This window comes from Hypanus sabinus, chromosome 12 (genome assembly GCF_030144855.1).
Source record: "Hypanus sabinus isolate sHypSab1 chromosome 12, sHypSab1.hap1, whole genome shotgun sequence".
NCBI classification, from domain to species: Eukaryota; Metazoa; Chordata; class Chondrichthyes; order Myliobatiformes; family Dasyatidae; genus Hypanus; species Hypanus sabinus.
The window spans coordinates 28,467,040-28,480,945 of NC_082717.1; the positions used below are offsets into that span (position 1 = coordinate 28,467,040).

A 13,906-nucleotide genomic window follows, 5' to 3' on the forward strand; every position below is an offset into this window, starting at 1 on the left:
ACAGCAAACACCTCCTCCTCTATAATCTGTATAGGGCTGCTTTGCCTCACTTCTATAGACTATGCCCATCTCCCAAGTAAATACAGATGCAAAATAAATCCATTAAAATCTCCCCCATGTCTTTAAGCTCCATGCATAGATTACCACTCTGATCTTTCAGAGGATCAATTTTGTCCTTTTCTCACATTTTGCTCTTAAAATATCTGCAGAAGCCCTTGAGATTCTCCTTCACCTTTTCAGCTTGAGCAAACTCATCCCATCTTTTAGCCCCTTCTTGCATTCCTTATACTCAAGAATCTCATTTGCTCCTACCTCCCTGTACCTGCTATGCAACTCCTCCTTTTTATTAACTCTATACTCTCAAGATTTCACTTTTAAAGTCCTCCCACTTACCAAGTATCCCTTTGCCAGAAAAAAACTGTCCCAATCTACACTTGCCAGGTCATTTCTGATACCATCGAAATTGGCCTTTCTCCTATTAACAATCTCAACCCAAGGACCAGATCTATCTTCTTCCACAATTACCTTGAAACTAATGGAATTATGATTACCAGATGCAGAGCTTACCCTGACAAATATCCGTTACCTGCCTACCTGCCCTGTCTCATTCCCTAATGAAGTATCTAGTTTTGTATTCTCTCTCTAATTGGGACTTCTAAAAGATTCCAAATATAATGCAAATTTATTATCAAAGTACATATATGTCACCATATACAAGCCCGAGATTCATTTTCTTGTGGGCATACTCAATAAATCCATTATAGAATAATAACCATAACAGAATCAATGAAAAGCCACATCAACTTGGGCATTCATCCAGTGTGCAAATGACAACATATTGCAAATACAAAAATAAATAAATAGTAATAATAAATAAAAAGACTATAAATATCAAGAACATGAAATGAAGAGTGCTTGAAAGTGAGTCAATGGTTTCTGGGAACAATTCAGTGGTGACACCAGTGAAGTTATCCCCTTTCAAGAGCCTGATGGTTGAGGGGTAATAACTGTTACTGAAACTGCTGGTGTGAGTCCAGAGGTTCCTGTACCTACTTTCTGATGGCAGAAGAGAGCAAGTCCTGGGATTTGGGGTCCCTGATGATGGATGCTTTTGTTTTCTGTAGTTGTGCTCATTAATGGACTAGAATGTGTACTCTACTTTTTGTAGGATTTTCTGTTCAAGGGCATTGATGTTTCCATATTAGGCTCTGATGCAGCCAATCAATATACTGTAGCGATGTGCTACACACAGCGCTGAAATAACGACATGCAGTCGGGAAGTCGTTTCGTGACTAGTTTATTCAAACCTCACGGTGCTGGTATTTAAATCCCTAGCGCCCGCCCTCTCCGGGTGGAAATGACATCAGAGATGCATTACCAAAGTCTCTCCCTGCGCGCTGGCTATTTGCTATCGGTTCGCCTGTGCAGAAAGTGGGTCGCCACATAACCCCCCCCCCCCAGAACCGGCGATACACCCCCCAATGTCCTCAGTCTGGGTCGGACTCTGTTAGGGAGGTCTGCCTCTGCGCCGCGGTGCCTGAACCGTGACTGGCTGCGCCAAGTCCACATGGGCTGGTTTGAGTCGGTCCACTGTGAAAACTTCCTCTCTCCCCCAATGTCCAGAACGTACGTGGACCCGTTGTTGTTGATCACCCTGAACGGCCCCTCGTACGGCCGCTGTAGAGGCGCCCGGTGTCCACCCCTTCGTACAAACACAAACTTACAGTTTTGCAGTTCTTTGGGTACATGGGTCGGGGTCAGTCCGTGCTGTGAAGTTGGTATGGGGGCCAAGTTGCCGAGCCTTTCGCGTAGCCTGTCCAGGACTGCTGTGGGTTCTTCCTCCTGCCCTCTTGGGGCTGGTATGAACTCTCCCGGGACGGCCAGGGGTGCGCCGTACACCAACTCGGCCGACGAGGTGTGCAGATCCTCTTTGGGCGCTGTACGAATTCCAAGCAGGACTGAGGGAAGCTCGTCCACCCAGTTAAGTCCTCTCAGGAGGGCCATGAGAACCGACCAAGTGACGGTGGAAACGTTCCACCAGTCCGTTCGACTGTGGGTTGTAGGCAGTTGTGTGGTGCAGCTGCGTTCCCAACAGGCTGGAGGTGAACTGGGCGCCTCAGTTGGAGGTAATGTGGGTCGGTACCCCGAAGCGTGCTACCCAGGTTGGGATCAGTGCTCGAGCGCAGGAATTGGCAGATGTGTCGGTCAGTGGGACCGCCTCTGGCCACCTCGTGAACCGGTCTACCACCGTTAGGAGGTACCGCGCTCCTCGGGACACTGGTAGGGGCCCACGATATCCACGAGAATGTGGTCGAACCTCCGGTGGGTGGGTTCAAACGGCTGTGGCGGGGCTTTAGTATGCCGCTGCACCTTGGCTGTTTGGCACTGCGCACACATTCTGGCCCATTCACTGACCTGCTTGCAAAGTCTGTGCCACACGAACTTGCTGGAGACCAGCCGGATGGTTGTCCTGATAGATGGGTGCGCCAAATCGTGTATGGAGTCGAAAACCCGCCGCCTCCAGGCTGCCGGGACGATGGGGCGAGGTTAGCCGGTAGCCATGTCGCACAGGAGGGTCCTATTACCGGGGCGTACGAGAAAGTCCTGCAGCTGCAAACCCGAGACTGCGGTCCTGTAGCTGGGTATCTCGTCGTCCGCCTGCTGCGCCTCCGCCAGTGCTGCATAGTCCACCCCCAGGGACAGGGCCTGGACAGCTGGTCGGGAGAGTGCGTCCGCCACGACATTGTCCTTTCCTGAGACGTGCTGGATGTCCGTCGTGTATTCGGAGATGCCGACCAGGGATCAGACATCTTCGTGAACGCAAAGGTCAGCGGTTTGTGGTCCGTGAACGCAGCGAACGGCCTGCCTTCTAAGAAATACCTGAAATGCCGGATTGCCAGGTACAGTGCCAACAGTTCCCGGTCGAAAGCACTGTATTTGAGCTCGGGTGGTCGTAGGTGTTTGCTGAAAAATGCCAGGGGTTGCCAGCGACCCTCGATGAGTTGTTCCAGCACCCCACTGACTGCCGTGTTAGATATGTCCACTGTGAGGGCGGTAGGGATGTCTATTCTGGGGTGCACTAGCATCACGGCATTTGCCAAGGCTTCTTTCGTTTTAATGAAAGTGGCGGCGGACTCATCGTCCCAGGTAATGTCCTTGCCCTTACCCGACATCAGGGAGAACAGGGGGTGCATGATTCGGGCAGCTGAAGGGAGGAAGCGGTGGTAGAAATTTACCATACCCACAAATTCCTGAAGGCCTTTGATTGTGTTGGGTCGGGGGAAATGGCCGACTGCGTCTACCTTAGCAAGCAGAGGGGTTGCCCCGTCTTTAGTAATCCTGTGGCCCAGGAAGTCGATGGTGTCGAGCCCAAACTGGCATTTGGCCGGGTTGATTGTCAGGCCGTATTCACTCAGTCGGGCGTAGAGCTGACGGAGGTGGGACAGATGCTCCTGACGACTGTTGCTGGCTATGAGGATGTCGTCCAAATAGATGAAAGCGAAGTCCAGGTCGCGTCCCACTGCATCCATTAACTGCTGAAAAGTCTGTGCGGCATTCTTTAGGCCGAACGGCACGTGGAGGAACTCGAAAAGGCCAAAAGGGGTGATGAGTGCCGTTTTGGGGACGTCGTCTGGAAGCATCGGGATTTGATGGTATCCCTTGACGAGGTCCACTTTGGAAAAGAGCTGTGCGCTGTGTAGGTTTGCTGCAAAATCCTGTATGTGTGGCACAGCGTAGCAGTCCAGTGTTGTAGCCTCGTTGCCGCATGGTCTCCAGCCCCCTGTTGTTTTGGGCACCATGTGCAGGGGGGAGGCCCATGGGCTGTCGGACCACCGTATGATCCCCAATTCCTCCATCTGCTTGAATTCCTCCTTCGCCAGGCGGAGCTTTTCCGGGGGGAGCCTTCATGCACGGGCGTGGAGGGCTGGTCCCTGGGTTGGCATGTGGTGCTGTACCCTGTGTCTGGGCATGGCTGCCGTGAATAGCGGTGTCAGAATTGATGGGAAGTCCGCCAGGAGTCTGGTGAATTCATTGTCTGACAGCGTGATGGAGTCCAGGTGTGGGGCCAGCAACTTGGCTTCACCCAGGGAGAACGTCTGGAAAGTCTCGGCATGTACCAGTCTTTTCCCTTGCAAGTTGATCAGCAGGCTGTGAGCTCGCAAGAAGTCTGCCCCCAGGAGTGGTTGGGCCACCGCGGCCAGTGTGAAGTCCCACGTGAACTGGCTGGCGCTGAACTGCAGCTGCACTGTGCGGGTGCCGTAGGTCCGTATCATGCTGCTGTTTGCAGCCCTCAGGGTGGGTCCTGGCTTCCTGTTGCGGGTGTTGTACCCCATTGGGGCCAAGATGCTGATCTCGGCTCCGGTGTCGACCAAGAAGCGGCGTCCCGACTGTTTGTCCCAGGCGTACAAGAGGCTGTCCTGGTGGCCAGCCGCCATAGTCATCAGCAGCAGCCGGCCCTGGCCCTGGCCCTTCCAGGGCAGGCGACAACGGTGGGCTTTTGTGTCCCACCGCTGGTGGTAGAAACACCACTGTTCTCTGTCCTCCTCATTCCTGCCTCTGTGTTGTGTGCGCTCCCTTGCCGGGCCTGGTCTGGTCTGCTGTTGGGTACGTGGCCTGGTAATCTGACCGATGGATGCCACACTCTCCCTCTTGGCTTTCCACAGCACGTCTGCCTGGGCTGCCAACTTCCGGGGGTCGCTGAAATCTGAGTCAGTCAGCAGCAGATGTATGTCCTTGGGCAGTTGCTCCAGGAACGCTTGCTCAAAAATGAGGCAGGGCTTGTGTCCGTCAGCCAGGGACAGCATCTCGTTCATCAATGCTGATGGCAGTCTGTCTCCCAAACCGTCCAGGTGAAGCAAGCGGGCACCCCGCTAACGCCGTGAGAGGCCAAAGGTCCCAATGAGCAGCGCCTTGAATGCTTCATATCTGCCTGCTTCCGGGGGCGACTGTATGATATCTGCAACCTGGGCGGCCATCTCCTGGTCAAGGGCGCTCACCAAATGGCAGTAATGCGTGGAATCAGAGGATATCTGCCGAATCTGGAACTGGGCTTCTGCTTGGCTAAACCACACACGTGGTCGCAGTGTCCAAAAAGTCAGCAGTTGTAGCGAAACTGCGTGAACAGATGAAGAGTCGGTCATCTTTGGTCCAAATCCCGTTTGGACCGTCGGGGTCACCAATGTAGCGATGTGCTACACACAGCGCTGAAATAACGACACGCAGTCCGTAAGTCGTTTCGAGACTAGTTTATTCAAACCTCGCGGTGCTGGTATTTAAATCCCTAGCGCCTGCCCTCTCTGGGCGGAAATGATGTCAGAGGTGCATTACCAAAGTCTCTCCCTGCGCGCTGGCTATTTGTGAGCCGGTTCGCCTGTGCAGAAAGTGGGTCACCAAAATACTCTCTACTATACATCTATAGAAGTTTGTCAAAGTTTTGATGTAATGCTAAATTTTCACCTAAATACAACTCCTAAGTAGAAGGAGATGAGTTATACAGCTCTCGTTACATGCACACGCAGGTCAACCCTTTGAATGATTATGCAGAAAGTTTGAAGTTAATAACTCATCTCATTCTACCTTAGGCCATGAACTTATCAATCACCCCTGCTGTGGACACTTTCTGGAGGTCCAAGATCCATATGCTCGACGAGCACTGGACTAAGTTTGCAAATGTAGGAGGGGACTATGTTGAAAAATAAATGTGATAGGTTTTCTAAAATTGACTCCTTCTACCTTAGGCCACAAACTTATCAATCACCTCTCGCAGAGGCACTGCTATGCTTTCTTCGTAATTCCACTTACGTGCTGGGCTCACAATAGGTTCTCCGAAATAATACCAAGGAATTTAAAGTTGCTGACACTTTTCACCTCCTATCCTAGGGTACAAAGGTGGTGATGAATCAGAAGTACAAAAGGCTGTGCCCCTTTGTACTTCTGGGTACTGCTTAAGGAAACTTTCTTGAACACATTTGACAAATTCTTTCCCCTCCAGCCCTGGGAGCCTGAGTCAATATGTGGAAATTTAAAATCACCTACAATCACAATCTTATGTTTCTTACAACAGTCTGCAATTTTTCTGCACAGTTGCTCCTCTCAATCCTGCGGACTGTTGGGTGGTTCGTAGTATAATCCCATTAAAGTGATCATACATTTCTTATTCCTCATTACTAACCATAAAACCTCACTGGATGAGCTCTCCAGACCTGACTGAGCAGTGCTATGACATTTTCCCATATGAATAATATTCCCCCTTTAATCACTCCCACGATATGGCGTGTAAAACAACAGAGCCCCGGAACTTTAAGCTGCCAGTCCTGCCCTTCCTGCAATCAAGTCTAATAGCTACAATGCCATTATTTCACATGCTGATCCATGCCTTAAGCTCATTCGACTTCCCGACAATAATCCCTTCATTGAAATATATGTAGCTCAGAACATTAGAATACCATGCTCAATCTTTTGATTCCTGATTTTGTATGTAGGCTTAATAGATTTTTTCTCCACAACCCCCTGCAATTCTAGTCTTAATTACACCACACACACACACACACACACACACACACACACACACACAACACCAACACCAACACCAACACCACCACCACCACCCCCCAAAGGGGTGCAAACAGTCCCTTCTGTTCTGTACAGGTCCCACCTCCACCCCCCAAAGGGGTGCAAACAGTCCCTTCTGTTCTGTACAGGTCCCACCTTCTCTGGAAGAGAGCCCCATGATCCAAAACTCTGAAGCCCTTCCTCCTCCATCTCCTCAGTCACATGTTAAATTGTATGATCTTCCTATTTCTGGTTTCTCTAGCATAGGAGTCTCGAGGTCACAATCCTGGAGGTCCTGTCCTTTAACTTAGCACCTAATTCACTGAATTCATTTTGCAGGAGCTCTTCACCTTTCCTAACCATATGTCATTGGTACCAATGTAGACCACAATCTCTGGCTGCTAACTCTTGCACTTAAGAATGCTCTGGACTCCATCAGAGATGTCCCAGACCCTGGCAATAGGGAGGCAACATATCAGCCGGGAATCTCATTTTCAAACACAGGACCTCCTTTCCATTCACCTAGCCAACATAAATCACTCTTTTTCCCTCTTCCCTTCTGAGTCACGGAGCCAGACTCAGGGTCAAAGACCCAGTCTCTGTGGCTTTCCTTTGCTAGATCACCCCAGCACTTTAGTTACTCACTAGAAAATCTGGATTCTGTAAACATGCAACTCCCATGTTAATTTAGAAGAAAAACACAATGAATGGAGTAATTTTAGGTATACAAAAATTGAATAAAGGTTATCATTAAGGAATCAACAACTAAACCTGCCACTACAGTGGACTGTGTTTATGTAATGAATGTGGATTTTTGCAATTACAGAAGTTGGAGACCTTCTGTTAGAGAACAAAATGGTAAAATTAATGCCACATTCACTACAGATTTACAGTAGTGTTCTAATAAATATTTGACATTTTTAAATGAAATGTTGCCGAAATAACACTGGATTGGTAAAGTACCACTTTAATGTACTGGGGTGGGCCAAAAGAAAGTGATCAGTGAGTTATAGCGGTACTACTTTGATGCAACGCACAGAAAATGCTGGAGGAACTCAGTAGGCCAGGAAGCATCCATTGAAAAAAGCAGAGTCAATTTTTTGGGCCAAGAGTGTTCAGCAGAACTGGAGAAAAAAAGACGAAGGGTCAGAGTTAAAAGGTGGGGAGAGGGGAGGGAGAAATACAAGGTGATAGGTGAAACCACTGGGGGGGGGGGGTGTGGAAATGGAGTGAATTAAAAAGCTGGGAAGTTGATTGGTGAAAGAGATACAGGGCTGAGAAGTTCTCCCTCTCCTTTCTCAACCTCTCTGTCTCTACCTCTGGAGACAGCTTATCTACTGATGTCTATTATAAACCCACAGGCTCTCACAGCTACCTGGATATACCTCTTCCCACTGTGCTACTTGTAAAAACGCCAGCCCCTTCTCTCAGTTCTTCTGTGTCTACCATATCTATCTCAGGATAAAGCTTTTCATTCTGGAATGAAGGAGGTGTCCTCCTCCTTCAAAGAAAGGAGGTTCCCTTCATCCCTCATCAACTGCATTTCTTCCATTTCATGCATGTCTGCTCTCACGACATCCTCCTGCTACCCTACCAGGGATAAGGTTCTTCTTGTCCTCACCAGCCTCTGCATCCAACATGTAATTCTCAGTAATTTCTGCCATCTCCAATGGGATCCCACCGAGCACATCTCCCCTCACTTTCTGCTTTCCGTAGGGATCGCTCCCTAAGCAATTCCCTTCTCCATTCTTCCCTCCCCACTGATCTCCCTTCTGACACTTAATTTTGCATGCTGAACAAATGCTACCCCTGCCCTACACATCCGCCTTCACTACCATTCAGGGCCCCAAGCAGTCCTTCCAGCTGAGGCGGCACTTCACCCTGTGAGTCTGTTGGGGTTATTTGCTGTATCTGGTGCTCCCAGTATGGTCTCCTGTATATCAGTGAAATCTAATGTAGATTGGGAGACCACTTTGCCAAACACATGACAGAAAAAGTGGGAACTCCCAGTGGCCACCCATTTTAATTCCACTTCAAATTCCTATTCCAACATGTCAGTCCATGGCCTCCTCTACTGCCACACTCAGGTTGGAGGAGCAACATCTTATATTCCATCTGGGTGGCCTCCAACCTGATGGCATGAACATCAATTTCTCGAGCTTCCAGTAATGCCCCCTCTTCACCATTCCCCAACCCCCTGTTCTTCTCTCACCTTATCTCCTTGCCTGCTCATCATCTCCCTCTCGTGCTTCTCACCCTTTTTTTTTCTTCCATGGCCTTCTGTCCTCTCCTGTTAGACTCCCCCTTCTCCAGCCCTGTATCTCTTTCACCAATCTACTTTCTATCTCTTCACTTCACCCATCTCCCCCATCTCCGATTTCACCCATCAATTTTCTCCCTCCCCTTCCCCCACCTTTTAACAACTCCTCATTTTTTTTCTCCAGTCCTGCTGAAGGGTCTCAGCCCAGAATGTCATTTGCACTCTTTTCCATAGACTCTGCTTAGCCTGCTGAGTTCCTCCAGCATTTTGTAAGTGTTGCTTGGATTTCCAGTATCTGCAGGATTTTCTCTTGTTTGCAACATTATATGGACAGTTTTGAAAGGCTAAAGAAAATAAACATTGACATTTGGAAAAAGGAATAAAAATTATCTCCACAAGTGAAAGCACATCTAGCCTAGAGTGTATTCCCTTGCTTCCAATGCTTGGATTAATAAAAGTGAAGAAATACCAGTAGGAGAAAAATAGCACTGAGCAGTTTAGGACAGTAGATTTATCATTACAGGTCTTCAGAGAACCTTTTCCCCAGCTGTATAATATTGGTTAGTGTGAGCAGCAGATCCAAAGATGTAGTACAATCAGAAACCCAGTCCAATCATATACCCATTGTGTATGAATATAGCAATCTTGAAATTGCTCACATTTTACCAAAATTTTTTCAGGGAACACGGAACCATGACATATAGAATCTATGGTGAACTCTGGATAAACTTTGGGAACAGTGAGAATATGGAATTTGTCACAAGGCTTAACTGGAGTAGATAAGTCCAGAGGAAATGGCTGAACAGGATGAGAGTTTGAAGATGGGCAGAAGAATTTTGGGTAATTCCATGGTTTCCAGAGAATAATAAAAAAAAATGGAGGCTACTCAAGAGTGTATTTGAATTGTGAAGTTTAAAGGCAAAATGTGAAAGGGACCAAAAACAAAAACTCCAGTCATCCCAACATTACAGAATGGACTTTTTCCATATTTTGTCATAGAGGGAAAATTCCAGAGGAGAAATGTGAGAGGGGCAAGAAATATGCTTAAAAGGACTCAGCAAGACAAACAACATTAGTAGAGGCAAAGGAAGGCTGAACTCTGGGTCAAGACCCAAGACCCATCAGGTAAAGAGAGAAGAGTTATTGATGGTGATTCACTGGTTATGAATGCAAACAAGAATGGAACAGGCAAGATCAGTCCCACCTATCATCTTGACACATAGGTAATTGCTGCATTCAATCATTTCAACACCTGCAAGCTGAACAAAGAGGGATAGACTACCTTTATCACATTCACAGAATGGCTTTGATCAGCACCATTCATGTACTGCTGTAGGTTTTCACAAATAAAATGGCAAAAGTGTTTTATGTTTCAGGAAAGCCATAGCAACTCATTTATTGAACACCAAAAAACTGAACTCAAAAGCACACCAAAAAACTTTATGTAACAACGTCATTGCATCAGACCACCCCCTTAAAGTGAAACCCCCAACTCAATGTTGATGGTTGTGAATGATGTACATTTCCCTCAATTATGTTCCCTACACAGCCCCCCCACACAAAATTCACTAAAAATTGTTTTGTAATCCTGTCTGAAGCTCGGACAAGCCATCCGGCTTGGGTTCTGTGTTCCATGGGTGGAGGAACCACAGATGTCTCTGATCATCTGAGGTACATTGACATGCTCACGCTCAGGTTGGGATGCCAGAGGTATGACAGTGGAATACGCCAAATCTTGGTGGGCCAATTTAAGGTGATCTACCTAAAAACATTCAGGTTTATCTATCTTACCTATGATAAGTCTTTTCTCCCCAATCCAAAACATGGAAAGGGCCATCGTAAGGAGGTCAGTGGAAATATCAGATGGGCTGCGGTACCTGGTAACCCAGGTGCTGATGAACACCCAAGTGTCTCATATGCTAAAAAGTCTGTGCTGCATTTTTTAGCCCAAACGCCATGCACAGAAACTCCAAAGGGCCAAATGGGGTTACCACAGCCATTTTGGGAATATCCTCCGAACACATGATGGTAGCCCCTAACTAAATCGACTTTGGAAAAAAATTGACTTTCCAGCTAAACATGCTGAAAACTCTAGGATGTGTGAAATCAGGTAGCGCTCAGTGCTGGTGATCTCATTAAGGTGTTGTTTATCACCACAAGGGGACATTCACTAACAGACTTAGGGACCGTACTGAGAGGTGAAGCCCAGGGCCTAGTTGATCAACAGACAACGCTAAGTCTTTCCATGTTGGCAAACTCAGCCTTCACAGTTGCCAGCTTTTCTGGGTCCAGTCTGTGAGTGCAGGCAAGAATTGGTGGGCCAGTTGTGGAAGTGTGGTGTTAGTCCCCATGCTTTGTGACTGTCATGGAGAATGTGGGCTTGTTGAGGTTTGGAAATCCACCCAGCAGTCAAGTAAACTCACATGTGGTGGGGCATGTGCTTGACAGTCATTGTGGGGAAACTACTGAGGTAGCAGTAATGACTGAAAGTCCTTGACATCCACAGACCAACAGTTCTTAAGGTGGACCAGCAGTTCTTAGACTCATCACTCTCACAGCCATGGAATCACTGAGTGATATTTGATGCTTCTGGTAGAAATTTCTCAAAGCGTGAATCAGTGATGACATTTTGCTCCCAAAACGCTGGCATTTTCAAAGCAACTACATTGGCCTACATGCAAAATAACTTTGGAATCGTCCTAGAGCATCAGGTCATCAATGTAGGTTTTCGCAAATAAAACAGTGGAGATGTTTTATGTTTCAGAAAAGCCTGAACAACTCATTTATTGAACACCAAAAAAACTGACTTCAAAAGCACATCAAAAATCTTTATGTAACAACGTCTCTGCGCCAGACCAGCCTCTTAAAGTGAAACCCCAACTCCAGGTCAGCAGTTGTGAATTACGTACATTTTGCCCAATTACATTATCCTACACTATGACAGGTTGCCACATGGTAATTACCTGGTCTAAATATAATGCAGAGCAAGATAAAAATAAAAAAGATACTTAAGTCATTGAGGATAGATGAAGGGTGGGCTAGGGTGCAAGCAATGATACACAAAGTGGACCAAATTGCTCAGTTCTGAACTTCACATTGCATATTACTGTATCAAATATGCATCTCAAATAATCATTTGTAAATGTAACTTACCAAGCTGTCCCTGGCAGATATCCGTACGTGTTGCTCCTTTAATTAAAAATTCAGGGTTTTTACACAGATCCTAAAAATAATAAAAAGGAGATGTAGAAAAGTGGAGAAAAGACCACATTTCTTGAGCAAAGCAAACTGACAGCACAAAATAACAGATTATTGATTATATAGTCAGTGAAACTGCACAGAGATAGACCTTTCAACCCACCGCAATCAAACTGATCTTGTTGCGCATTTGCCCTCTTTGGATTCATATCTATACAACCTCTGCCTATTCAAATACCTGTATAAATGTCACCTATGCAACATGATTATATCTGACTTCATCACCTCCTCTGACAGCAAGTTCCACATATCGACCGCTATATTTAAAAACAACTTTCCTTTCAAATCCCATTTAAAATTTCTTCCACACATTAAACTCAAGCCCTTTTTCTTCTGATATGCCTGCTGTGGGAAAAGGATTCTAGACCAACTCAACCTCTATGCCTCTTATCAATTTTATAAACCTCTGTCAAGTTCTCATCAGACTCCTTCACAACATAACTAAAGGACACCAATCCTGGTGAACCTCTGCACTCTCTCCAGCTAATCAATTCTGTTCCTCTAGTGTGGCAACCAGACCTGCACGGAATACTCCAAGTACAACCAAGCTGGTGTTTGGTAATGTTACAACATAGCATCCCAGCTTTCATTCTATGCCTCATCTATGATGGAGGCATGCTATATGGCTTCTACATCGGAGCTGACACTTTCAGGGAACTATCAACCCAAATAGAGGGACCTTGAAGTTTATTAGCATTTCGTAGCTGTACCTTACCATTTCTATCTCCTCTCATTTGATTGCATCACCTCACATTCGTCACAATTAAATTCTATTTACTAATCTTCCACACAGCTTTCCAGCTGATCCACATTCAACTATAGCCTTAAACAATTTTGCAATTTCACATAATATACAAAATTACAAAACAGGGATCCAACATTAATTCCTGCAGTGCACCATTGGTCTCTGACTTCCAATGAAAAACATCCTTCCACCAAGCCAATTTTGGATTTAATCAGTCAGCTCAATATGGATCCCAGATGCTTTAATCTTCTGGGGAGGACTTCATGTGGGACCTCACTGAAATCCATGTAGACAACATTACCATCTTGCCTTCAATCAAGCCTCTTAGTTACCTCCTTAAAATTACTCAGATCGATGAGGTTGAATCAATGGACACAGAGCCATGCTGATACAGGTGTCCCCCACTTTACAAAGGAAGAGCATTCCTAAGAAACTTTTCTTAAGCCGAAATGGCATAAAATGAAGAACCATTAATTCATATGGGAAAAATTTTAGTAAAAGCAAAAATCCTCTTTGTAATGCAAAAACAGGTTAGTGATGTAGGTCTTTTGTAAAAGCAAAGTGGCGTAAAGCGAACATTTGTAAAGTGGGCGGGGCACCTATAATCCATGCTTGATCCTTGCATATGTACATGTATAAAATTTTATCAATTATAATTTTCCAATAATTTCAGTATATCAAATTTATTGAGCATTACTATCTAATGTACACAATGCCAACACTTGGAGCATTCCACATTAACAATAAAAAGCAACCTACTTTCAACATTAGTGACCCTGTGTATCCATGCTGTCAATTCTACAATTGACATTTTTGAAGTAAGTGACAGCCCAATTTTAAATAGGAATCTTCTGGCCATCAAATTTGGATTCTGGGTTATTATATCACATCAGAAAGATCATATGAAAAGGAACCAAACCTTACTTTTTTAAAAACATCTCTATTGCTTTTACAGAATGAAAAGAAAACACATTAAATCATCCATAGGTTTGAAAGTGCAATGAAGTTAAAGAAAAGGGAAAAATAAAATACAGAAGAAATCAAAAGAAAAAGAACACACAAAAAATGCAAACACCCCGTCATTTAAAAAA

At 45.9% G+C, this 13,906-nt stretch overlaps 1 protein-coding gene across 1 annotated transcript in view; it reads right to left on the bottom strand.

Moving 5' to 3' along the window:
- LOC132403324 (calpain-2 catalytic subunit-like) overlaps nt 1-13,906 on the bottom strand; it is a 102,206-nt gene that overhangs the window by 78,328 nt on the left and 9,972 nt on the right. The window contains exon 2 of the mRNA XM_059986775.1: nt 11,966-12,035. Within this exon, the coding sequence (XP_059842758.1) occupies nt 11,966-12,035 (70 nt within the window). The remainder of the gene's footprint in view (nt 1-11,965; nt 12,036-13,906) is intronic.